This window comes from Pristiophorus japonicus, chromosome 1 (assembly GCF_044704955.1).
Source record: "Pristiophorus japonicus isolate sPriJap1 chromosome 1, sPriJap1.hap1, whole genome shotgun sequence".
Classification (NCBI taxonomy): Eukaryota; Metazoa; Chordata; class Chondrichthyes; family Pristiophoridae; genus Pristiophorus; species Pristiophorus japonicus.
Window position 1 is genome coordinate 327,654,631 of NC_091977.1, and position 13,014 is coordinate 327,667,644.

A 13,014-nucleotide genomic window follows, 5' to 3' on the forward strand; every position below is an offset into this window, starting at 1 on the left:
TGCCCACCCTCGTCGCTGCTATCCTACATGGGTAATCACAGCTTAACCACTGCAGAAACAATCCCATGCCTTGCTGGCATTGCAGTATAAAGTACCAAGATCAGAGAGACACGGGCGGAAGAATGAATCATTTAGTAGCAGATATTTAAACACTTCAGAAATATCAGTTTAATTCAAATAAACACAATCTCAGATTTCCTAGATTTTGAGATCTTGGTGCTATTTAAAGGTTTTAGGCAGATCTCACGCTGGTGAATAGTTGCACCATTCATGTTAAAAGGCAGATACATTTCATGCCTGTTCTCAATGCATCTCCCCATGACTAGCTGAAAAAGAACACTCCATTAACTTGCATCAGCAAAACACAATTGTTCCCGTTTTTTTCTCTCCACTGGAAAATTGGTTATTGAACTTTATTTTTTAAAGGACAACACTTCAACAATAAATGGAAACACAGGCAGTTTATTGAACCAACGTGCACTAGATGGTGCTGTTACACAGCTCCAGCTTTAAACTGAATTCCCTGCGCTGCTCCAACACTCTGGGTCACTTCAGCAGAGATATAAAAGCAAAGAAGGCTAATAGTGTCAACTATTCAAAACTGGTCAAATATAGTGTTTGCATTACTGACACATTATTCAACTGTTCCTTTAATGTTATTTGCTTATAACTAGGTCTGCGTCCAAAGACTTTTTCAAACTTTGGAGCCCTCTCCAGGGGTGGGGGAGAATTAAACATTATTTCAACACAGTTTTAATTATCTCAATGGTTTTAAAGCATGCAAAACGCTGACCCAATTAACACAAGCATAGTGAAGAATCACAAGATAATCAGATTGCAGCAGCAGAACTGAACTACCACCAAAGACAGGGAGGAGCTGAGTGGACATTTCTGTGACGTGACTGAATAATTGAGTTTGCAACAGTACATGTCATTATATCACAGGCAAAAAGCACTTACGCCTCGCATCAGCCATGATTTTTTCCCCCATGAACTGTTCCATGCAATGGCAGACTTCACCAATGGTGAATATGCAGCTCAAATTAAACACAAGCAATCTAGCTGTTCAAAATGTACAGCTTTCTCCTTTAGTAGCCTGTAGGTGCTCTATTACCAAGTCACTGCTGCATTGGTCAAACCTGCAATCGCTACCCAGTGCAATTTACAAAGGTGGGTATAGAGAGTGTAAACAAAGGCTTATATAATGAGTGCAACATATAGAAATGGTACAAACAGTAACTGTTCAACCAGTATCCTTGCCGGAGTGTATTAGGAATCCTGTTTGTGCTCATGTGAAAGTTACAAAAGGGTCTTATTTTCAAGCAGTGACCAGAAAATGAAATAGTAGCAATCACAGCCTTGTTAGTTACAGAGCTGATGTGATGAGTTACTTTGGCTTCACTGCCATCGGCTGGGTTACAGAGGTGCTCTGGCTTATACCAGTCGGGTTCACACCTCCTTATGCACGTGTCCCTACACTTGGGAGATTTGGGCAGGAAACAGGACTGACTAGTACGTGTGGGCTCAGTTCAGCCACGCACCAGGCGGTCCTGTTTCCTGTCCAAATCCCATGCTAACGAGACAGGATAATATCCATAGTACACATTGGTTTAGGGGGCACTGCATCACCTGGGTCTGGCACGTAAGGGTATTCCAGCATGGAGACAGTGAGCAGAAGTATTCCAGCAGTGACACAGAAGATGAATTAGGAGGTGATGCCAAAGCACTGGCCCACAACTTCTGCCTTGGATTTACGCCACTAGCCTGAGCAAATCCTAGAGCGACAGACATAAAACACAGCTTGCTAAGTTCTAATAACCACATTCACAGACTCGGGAGTAGCCGTCCTCTCACCAGCAACAGAGAGTTCAGGCCATTTCTTTCAATGAGGGAGGTCTCTGAGTGAAAGATCGCAAGGAGATCACCATCAACTGGTGAAACGGTTACTTTATTTTGTGAATGTGCTATTCCATAGAATCTTAAATATTTATTTTAATGACATCTCAAACATTACAATCTGCTGCCAGTCTCTAATGGTTTTTTCATGTCTGAATATAATTTAATTGTCACGAATGTGAAGTATCAGCCCCACAGGTAGTCGAACTCCAAACTACATTTACACAATAAAGTTTGTCGTCCAAGTTTGCATCACTGAAGTGGGGGGGGGGGGGGGAAGAAAGAGAGAGATATAAGGGGTGCTGACAATAGAGGTCCCACAATTTCATTGAAGTGGCAGGTTCGGCTGTGGTTGATCCATACTAGTGCAATGGCTTCATGACTGCGTGATCTGCAAAGCTTCCAGCATATCTTCCACGACCTTCAACGAGTACTTGGTCTCCTTTTTGCTACGACCTGCAAGCTAGAAGTCAACAGAGGAGGAATTAGGTATAGTCTCAGGTTGGCACTGTTTTTGAGTTCATGGTGTCGAGCCATTAACTCCTCAACTCTCCATCACCCCCAATCATTCAGATCTGACAGCCAAAATGACTTTTAACACACCTTTCAGAAGGACAATTAAACTGGAGAGAGCTTACTTGAACTCAAGAGACTTGACTTCTTCTCAACACAACACTTTCCCAGACGTCAGCATAAATGTGGCCTCGCTTCACACTCAAACTTTCAAGCAACTGGATTCTATTCACTTGAGAAAGGAGGTATTTAATGGGGGGGGGGCGGGAAAGAGAGGGGGGCAAGGTTAATGTTCATTCCTAAAATAGTACATCTATTCTGATAACAAGGTGAGGAGGAACACTTTGACACTTGTAATGGCAATCATCCAACAATTTGCACTCATTCTGACTTGGTTCAACCGAGCCACTGAACAGAAGCAGCAGCAGAGATAAAGGAAAGGCTATGGGTTCACTAAAACTCATCACTTTGTTTGAAGCACTAGCCATCCATCAACGTGTCATCAAATTTAATTCCAAATTGTACTCGAATGTTAAGCACCATGGACCACAGGAGTGGATTTTTAATTAAATTTCCAAAGTCTGCCTGCTCTTCGGATGGATGAAGTGACACTATCAACTGCCTCCATCATGTTCCAACTGCCTAAAGTGGTCAATGGGTTTAAGCGCTGTTGAGGTGGCCATCCCCAAAATCGCAGGCATTCAAATCTCCGAGCTCACTCAAAGGTCTGAAGCTTGGGAAAGCACTGGAGGGGCAGTAACAGAAAAAGAAAAAAAATTGCATGGGATTTAGCCAGCAAGCTTGCTCTGCCATGAATTTCAAAAAAATCTTGGCTGCACTCCTAAACTTAATCCTTTGGTATTAAATGTCTGTGTTGACATAGATATTTGACATTTTGTGTTAAGAGCTTTCTTTTGTTTTTTTTAAAATTGAATGATAGAATGGGCAGTTAAAAATCGCTCAGTAATTCTATTTAATAATAAACACAAATTGCATTATTAAAACAAAATGCACAAAAAGGTAAAAACTTCCAAAGTATCTGGGTCTCTTCTCTTCTGAACATTTACATCCAGTACTTAAAAGATGCATATTCACAAGTGGCCTCTCGGGACCCCTGAGCTGCAGTAAGATGAACAAGTGTATTAACAATGTTTAACTGTTCACAGAAACCAGTACTATTTGTGGCTTTCCGTTTAAAAAAGTTTATTCAAGATATACGGTTTCAAAAATATATTTTCTATAGTCCTCTATATTTTTCTTTTTCTACTCTATGCATTCTTTCGAAGATTCACTGATGTCGTTTAGGGAAGGAAACCTGCCATCCTTATCCGGTCTGGCCCTATATGTGACTGCAGTCCCACACCAACGTGGTTGACTCTTACCTGCCCCTCTGAAGTGGCCACTCAGGTGCATCAAACCCGCTACCATCAGTGGTTCAAGAAGGCCGGCAAGTAGGGCTAGGCAATAAATGCCAGACTTGTCATTGGTATCAACATCGCAGCAATTAAATTTTTTTTTTTAAATACATAGGTAAACAGAACATCGCTCTGGTGCAGCTATTAAGTGGATTGAAAACTCATGTGAACACCACTAAGAGCATTCGAAGGATCAATGGTTAATGACTTATAGTGTAACCAGGTGCTGAAGGTGGAGATGCTGTCTTTTTCTGCAACTGAGAGGGGCCTAATCTTTTATGGGAGTACCTGGGAGCTCGAGCAGTTGAATTTCTACTCCAAGTTTCTCTGCATTATACGGGCATCATCAGTTCTCACTAGGATTTTCACCTCAGGGGATCGAAATACTGACAGCTGCCCATACACCCCACCCCACCCCACCCACCCCCTCCCCTTGCTAAATTCAGTGGACCTCCTCCTCACACTGGCAATGCTAGACACAAAATCATAACCCATAAAGCCTCCATACATTTCTCCTTATTTACCAAAAGAGGGCAAATAAGGAGACCAGTTCTGACAAAAGGTCACAGACCTGTAACGTTAACTGTTTCTCTGTCCACAAATGCTGCCTGACCTGCTGAGTATGTTCAGGATTTTCTGTTTATATTTCAGATTTCCAGCATCTGCAATATTTTGCCTTTTGTAAATAAGGAGAAACTGATTCCACTGGCGAGAGGTATTCAGAAATCACAGATTTAAGGTAATTGGCAAAAGAACGAGAGAGTAGAGGAGGAGAATTTTTTATACACAGCGAGTTGTTCTGATCTGGAATGCATTGTCTGAATGGGTGGCGGAAGCAGATTCAATAGTAATTTTCAAAAAAGAATTGAATATATACTTGCAATGGAAACATTTGTCGTTCCATGGGGAAAGAGGGTGGGGGGGGATTGGGATTAATTGGGCAGCTCTTTCAAAGAGCCAACATAGGCACTGTGGGCTGAATGGCCTCCTTCTGTGCTGTATGATTCTATGATTTCTCGGCTGGAGAAGGTTGGATGATAACCATTGCCTTCAAGATAAAATATAACTTTCTCTTCAAAAAAGACAATTGTTCAATAATTTTCTGGGACTTAATAATTTAATAATGCATGTAAACACCTAGCTCAGCAACATATTTTTGAAGAATTTTCACTTTTGGCAATTATTTTGCTTCCTTTCAAGTACTGGAAGAATCCCAGACTTTAGATGCATTTTTGATATCTTTATAAAGATTAATTAAAGATTGACAGGACAGAACAAGTCTAAGCTCTCCCATAGTAGAAATACATGACTTTTACACACACATCTTGAAGTTGGAAAAACTACACCACACATCATAACATCATTCAGGCCTAATTTAGAAGTGTGTTTTATGGTTTACAAGCTTTCAGTTATACCACAGTTGCATGGTTGCCAAGTATTCAATTTGCAACCAGAAAGAGTTCTTCTGCCCTAAAATACATCTGAAATTTGACTCATTTAGAAGGATGCATTACATTTTACGAGCTCAAAGATTATAACCACGTGAGCGAGCAGAAGCAATTGATAAATATCACCTGAATCCCAATACCTGAATCTGCTTTTAATTAAGTCTCACGACAGTGCACAATTTCCGTCAACCCTTTCTGTTATAACCATGGCTCAGTGGGTAGCAGTCTCTTCTGTGAGTCAGAAGGCTGTGGGTTCAAGCACAAAAATCTAGGCTGGCACTCCAGTGCAGTGCTGACAGAGTGCTGCACTGTCAGAGGAGCCATCTTTCGGATGGAACGCCAAACCGAGGCCTCGTCTGCCCTCTCGGGTGGACGTCAAAGATCCCATGGCACTATTTCAAAGAAGAGCAGGGGAGTTCTCCCTGGTGTCCTGGGCCAATATTTATCACTCAAACCGACACCTAAAAACAGATTATCGGGTCATTATCTCATTGCTGTTCATGGAAGCTTGCTATGAGCAATTTGGCTGCCGTATTTTCCTACATTACAATCATCAGCTGTGCAGCACTTGGGACGCCCTTGAGTGCGTTCCTTCTTCAGCCTAAACATAATTTATACCCAGTATGTCCTTCCATAAGGACCAGGAACTTTCTTGATCTGTGCCCCCCACCAAATGATGCACTTATTGGGCTCAATTTTCCCCAAGTCAGTTTTCTGGCATATTGCCAGAGTTATGTCCGTTTTTCTAGACCAGAAATATTTTGCCAAAGTTTCCCCGATGTAGATTTCGAATTTGACGCCACGCAGCGTGTCCAGTTGCCTCGGTCTGGGGGGTGGGGGCCTGCTGTCTACGCCAAGAAACAAAGTCGCAGCTTCTGCACGTTTAAAAGTTACGTTTTTGACATCGTTTCAATGGATGTGCATGCTCAGTGCAGCTCGGATTTGGCAATCGGCCATTTTTAAAAGAGCCAGTTGTGTGTGTGAGAAGGAGTGCTGTGTGAGAATTGGAAAATTCGCAGCTGGAAAAATACAAGATGCAACGCTGTGCAAGGACCAAGAATTTCTTACAGGAAGAAGTGGAGGCACTAGTTACTGTGATTGAGAACAGATGGCAGGAGCTGGACACCAGCAGAGGTCACATAAAAGTTCACCCAAAGAAATGAAGAATTGCTTGAACCAAGCTGCAGAAGATTACTGTGCAATGGTGACCACCCCGAGGTCTGGAGGCCAGTGTAAAAAGAAATGGCAAGATCTTGGTCAGGTAGTTAGTGTAAGTAATATTTTCATTTATTCAATGGAATTGCAATTGTAAATGTGACCATCTGTATATGTCCCAACCAGCAGAAAGACACCCTCTCTAAAAAGTTGCATTTTCATCTTTGCAGAGGAAGGTGGCACATAATAAAAGGGAAAGAACTCGAATAGGAGGAGCCTCGGTAAATCTGCACCCACTGACACCCTTGGAAGAGAAGGTTGCTGCTTTGATGGGTCCTGCCTGGAAAAAAGCAATCAGTACTGCACAAGCTGGACCCAAACTCGAGGGCGAATGCAAGTCCTACAAATTCATCATGGTCCTTCAAATCAGCCTGCTGCCTGGCCTGCGTTGTGTGAGCCTACTCATACTACCCACCCTGCCTCCTCTTCTGCTGCTCACCATTTCACTGTTCTGTTATCATTTGCAGAACTTGAGGCCAACCCTGACTATGCAGAAGATTCAGACGCGGACAAACCTGAAGAGAACATCTTCCAATCCAACCCTCCAGACCAAGAACATGGGGCTGAGGGGGAGGGGATGGAGCAGGATGAAGCTCCCACTGTTGTACTGATTTTGGAGGAGGTGCCGCTCATGGAGGTGACAGCCCCTTCCGTGACTAGTGGTTTGAGTGTTGGTGGGACATTCCATGGTTTCACAGCTTCCGAGGTTGCGGGCCCCAGTGGTGTGGTGCAGTGCAGTGAGGCACACCCAGGGCCCCACTATCCCAGGCTGCGGGTCCCAGTGTTGGGGTGTGAGTCCGTTATGCTGGCGCAGATCTCGGGGGAAACTGTGAAAAAAATAAATACTGCCAAAAAACACGGTACATGCCAAAAGAACAGCGCAAATAAATGGGGAAAATTGAGTGCATTCTCTTGGCTACTTTTTAAAACTTTTAAAGAACTAATTCTTCCCTCTCTTTAAGCTTTCTCCTTGGGCATTGCACCATTTTGTGATCAAAAAGGTGGTTCAGTGACCTACAGACAAGCCCCCATCAATGTCAGCCTTTGGCTGTAACCAGGAGCTCCACAAGTGGGCAAGTTTAAAGATTCTGCTGGGCATTGAAGAGTGGGTTGGGCATGTGTAATCAGCCACTTGCATCTCCTGGCTGCCGCCTCTCAAAACTGATGTTGCCTTATTCATTTTCTGCATTTCCTGATAAAATCGGAACTGGTACAGTGAGAGACGCATACTATTTCTACACATTCTATGTTAGTGTGTTTAAGTGCAAGTTGTTCACTTTTTGCAAATCCATACTCCAACTGTAGCCATTCACCTTCAGCACAGTTAAACTAAGTTATTCAACAGTTATATAAGTTGTTATATAACAGAAGTACTTTACTAGTAGCTCTAATTACTTAAAAAAAACTGAATATGTTAAATCGACTTCCTGTCCAACCAATGCCAATTTTTAATACCAGTTTCGAGAGGGAAGTCATGCCTCTCTTCAACCCGAATCAGATTAACAAAGACGTAATGAGTTCTCTTTCAAAAATACTCAAGTAAACATTCTAAGATTATTCAAATCATGGGCCCTTAACTACCACCTTATTATGTTTTCTATAATTGTTTCCTTCCCTGTGCAGAGAAAGAGCTCGTCATTGTTTTTTTACTTTCTATTCCAACTCATATTAGCTGTATGCTGATACTTAGGATAACAAAAGTTTTATAATTCCACATGATAGCGCTATCGTCATTTTTGGAAATCAATTTTTGAAGCCTGTTCTCAGTTGCGATCATTTTAAAAATGTACTTTCCTGACTAGATCAATGTTACAGTACCACAGAGGTGATGCTCCAGGAATGGTCCACCTGGGGACACAAGCATCAGCTGTTGTCCTGCAGCTGAACTCCGGGTCCAACTCTGACCCTTGATCCCCCATCCACCCTGCCGACACATGCCTGAATATCTTCTTAAGTGCATCTCCCTGGAATAGTGATGATAATCACCAGGTAGCACTGGCACTGAAATTATAATGACCAAATCCTGCAGAAAAGTCAAACCTTTGTCACCATCAATCAGCACGCCCTGTCCAGCTGTGTCTTTAAGCCAAAGACGACGGCGATTTCAAAGAAACTGAATCACATGGGTGGGCCCAAAGGGCAAAGAAACATGTCCTTTAATTTTCATTTGATGGTAGGTGCAGGCACCTTTCACACACTTGGTTCCCATAACTGGTCAGTGCGATAAAAGCTTTCAAGTGGGGCTAAAGGAGTAGAGGAGATTGCTTATTACTTCCTTTCCTCAGCTGATAAAGAAAGTTACATTTGTGCTGGAGGAGAACAGAAGCCCTTTCTTTACTGGCCTCCCATTCCCATGCAAACCGAAACAGCCCTAATCAGATGCCAGGGGAGTTCCAGTCCCTCAAGGAACAGCTTTGATGCAGAGTGCATTTTAACTTCGCTGCAGATGTCAGTTCTTGGGAACCCAGAGATAAAAATCACACAAACTAGAATTCAACTAGAAGTGCTGACCTACAAACCAGCGTTAGAAGTAAGAAGAGTTACAATGGAAACAGAAACCATTTGACGAGTAAAACACTGCCAGATTTCTAACATTATAGGCAGCTAATTTCCAAAATGATTACTTCACTGAACAGCAAGCTGATTGAACAGAATGTTGTATCGTTGGGAGATTAAACAGCATGCAACTGCACAGATTATCACCTCAAAAACTATGACTTGGAGAAGAATGACCTTGGAAGCCTTTTACTGGGCTGAATATTTATATTGAGAAACACAAATGTAGCAGGAATAGATAAATTTGAGTCAAGCAGCAGATCCAAAGTGTGGGCAACATTGTGGAATGCTGCCCGAGCTAGTTATGGGACATTTATTTGGTCCAGATAGACAGAAAGTTACCATTACCATGTGGTGCCCCCTAATGTTAAACAGTTGGCCATTAACATTTATCCCTTTACAACCAGGTATGCCTATCCACAAATTGAGTTCAACTCTGCCAAAGCAGAAATGCTCTGAAATAATTTGTTTTGACCATTGTTTAAGCTAGTTTCTTAAACCTAAAGATTGTAAGTTCCAATAATGAATATTTGGTTAATCTTTTTTTTACTATGTATGTTTAGAAATTTCAACCAATACAACATTTCACAGTGAGACTATATAAATGTTAAACTAAGATAAGCAAGGTGCTAAGGAACTCCAGAATAGGAATTAAACAGACTGAACCAAATCGCTTACTAACCAACCTCAACTAGTCCAGACTAGCACCCAAGTTAAAGGCAAGGGAATCTGGGCAATCATAAAAAGTAATTGTGTAAGGGGCAGAGGAGGCCCAAGCTGAACACCCACTAATAACGGTAGCAGAATAGAGAAGGGAGCTCATGAACAGCCTCTGAAAGAAAGAACTCGCATTTCTATAGCATCTTTCACATTCTTAGGACATCTGTTTTACAGCCAATGAAGTACTTTTGAAGTGTAGTCACTGTTGTAATGTAGGAAACATGGCAGTCAATTTCACACAGCTCGGTCCCACAAACAGCAATGTGATAATTATCAGATCATCTGTTGATTGAGAGATAAATACTGGCCAGGGCACTGGGGGGGAACTCCCCTCCCTCTTCTTCAAAATAGCATCATGGGATCTTTAACCTCAGAGGGCAGATGGACCCTCAGTTTATCATCGCATCCGACAAACATCACCTCGGACAGTGCAGCACTCTCTCAGTACTGGCACTGGAGTTGTCAGTCTAGATTTTCGTGTTCAAGACTCTGGAGTGGGGCTTGAACCCCAACCTTCTGAGCCATGGCTGACACCCAGAGAGATGACCGATTTAATGTTTGCAAAAGGTGAAATGAGGATGGTGGGAATAACGGGAGACTAATCAGCAAAGCATGGATTGAAGGAAGAGTTTCCCAGATAGATGCAATAAGTCTTGCTACAAGAGCTGTAATGAGAGAATGTAGTCAGGAATCTGAGGTTTGCCCCAGCACAATGACATAGAAAGTATACCTACAAACCTTTCATTTGAGAGAGACAGGGACAAGAAATACCTGCCTGGGTCATCCTTCAAAGTCACCCAATCAAGCCAATGCACTTTGCAAGCACTGTTCACTGTAACTGAACCAGACTACAACTGCGAGCTGCAAACAGCAGGTGGCCCATGGGAGTACAAAGCTAAGGACCTTTGCTGGCTAACAACATACAGCTTATAGAAATAACACAGGCAACTCTGAATCCCAGGCAGTCCAGCTTGGCCACAGTGAAGCAGTTATACACCTAGAAAGTTGTGGTTGCTACAGAAGCAGTCTCAAAGTAAGCTTGCAAGGAAAGGAAAGGATATTTTCCAGATCAGTGATGGCTTTATCCAAAAAAAAAGTTGTCTGAAATGACTTTGAACACCGAGCAACAATCAGATTTTTTTCCCTGCCTCGACTTCTCTGTCTCCATTTCTGAGGATACGCTATTGACCAACATCCACTGCAAGCCCACTAACTCCCACAGTTACACTGACTATATTTCCTCCTACCCCGCTTCCTGTGAGGGCTCTATTCCATTCTCCCAATTTCTCTGTCTCCGTCACATCTGTTCCGACGATGGCACCTTCCATATTTTTGCTTCCGATATGTCTTCCTTTTTCCTCGACGGAAGATTCCCCTCTACCGGGGTTGACATGGCCCTCGACCATGTCCGTTCCATTTCCCGCACTTCTGCTCTCATCCCTTCCCCTCCTTCCCAGAACCATGAAAGGGTTCCCTTTGTCCTTACCTTCCACCCCACCAGTCTCCAGATTCAACAGATCATCCTCTGCCACCTTCAGCATGATCCCATCACCAAACACATCGTCCCCTTCCCTCCCAGCATTCCGAAGGAACCATTCCCTCCGTGACATGCTGGTCCGCTTCTCAATCACCACTAACACCCCTCCCCACGGCACCTTCCTATGCAAGCGCAGGAGATGCAACACCTGCCCTTTTACCTGCTCCCTTTCCACTATCCAGGGCCCCAAACACCCTGTCAGGTGCAACAGCAATTTACTTGTACTTCATGCAATTTAGTACACCTGTCCTGTATTTTCTGCTCATGACGTGATGTCCTCTACATTGGGGAGACCAAACACAGATTGGGTGACTGCTTTGCAGACCACCTCCGTTCAGTTCGTAGGCGTGACCCAGAGCTTCCAATCACCTGTCACTTTCATTTTCTGCTCCACTCCCACTCTGACCTCGGCCTCTTACACTGTACAAAGCCCAACGTAAGCTCGAGGAATAGCACCTCATCTTTCGGTTAGGCACTTTACAGCCTTCTAGACTCAACATCGAGTTCAACAATTTCAGACAATAACCTCTGCCCCTATTTTTTCAGATGGCAGCTGTTGATGATTCTGCCCTTCCCATCTCACTTCGACCCATCTTTTGTCTCTTTATTTATCCCATTACCATCTCCTTTTGATTTATACAATCATACCTTTTGTCATTTAATCTCTCCTGCCTTTCACCCCTTCCCTTTTGTTCTTTCCTCCCCGCTCCCTGCACTTGCTCAAAACCTGTTGCATCTCTAATATTTTCCAGTTCTGATGAAAGGTCATCGACCTGAAACGTTAACTCTGTTTCTCTCTCCACAGATGCTGCCTGACCTGCTGAGTATTTCCAGCATTTTCTGTTTTTATTGCAGATTTCCAGCATCCACATTAATTTGCTTTTGTTTGAGTTTTTTGTTGTTGTTACAGAAAGCACAACCAACATTTCGGAGTTCTAGCTAATATTGTCATTTTTTTCACCACTTTCTTGACGTTTCAGCCTGACCTTGCTGAACTTGAGACAATTCTATTAAACTGCAGCAAGTACAAGCTGACTTTTGGACTATGAAGCTCTATGCGTTCAGGTAGAATACAAACTTCACACTGCAGTTAGTGACCCATCCCACTGAGCTGCAAATTAACGATAAGGGGCTGGGGCAAACCACTATCCAGGGCCCCAAACACGCCTGCCGGGTGCAACAGCGATTTACTTCTACTTCATGAAATTTAGTATACCTGTATTGTCTTCACTGCTCACGATGTGATGTCCTCTACAATTAATAAAATCTTGTTTTATTAATACGAGATGACAATTTTAAAAATCCAAAATTGAAAATATTCACGCAGTTTAAATATTGTACACGTCATCTGCACTTTAAAAAAAAATAAAAGTAAATGGTTACATACAGTCCCCTAAAGTGCAAAATAAACTGCGAGTAACAATGTTGCTTTGCTCCTTTGAAGTTATCAATCCTGTATTCACTTGTAATAATATTTTTATCGTAGCTCACTGATGATTATAAATATGTTTGAGAGAATTTATTTATGGAAAGAGCAGCAAAAATAAATAGCAGCATTCTCACTGGTATATCGGTGATAATGCAATGGCATAAAGCATTTTTAACTATGCTTTCTTATACTGCAAAATATACATAATGCTCTCCTGCTAAAGGCATGTGAGTGACGTTGACAAGTCATAGCAATTGGGGGCCAAATCACGCAAAAATAGAAGAC

General features: G+C 42.6%; 1 protein-coding gene across 1 annotated transcript in view; it reads right to left on the reverse strand.

The window, feature by feature from the left end:
* Positions 1–398: 398 nt before the first annotated feature.
* emc2 (ER membrane protein complex subunit 2) overlaps positions 399–13,014 on the reverse strand; it is a 133,856-nt gene continuing 121,240 nt past the window's right edge. The window contains exon 11 of the mRNA XM_070889061.1: positions 399–2,359. Within this exon, the coding sequence (XP_070745162.1) occupies positions 2,273–2,359 (87 nt within the window). The 3' untranslated portion in view covers positions 399–2,272. The remainder of the gene's footprint in view (positions 2,360–13,014) is intronic.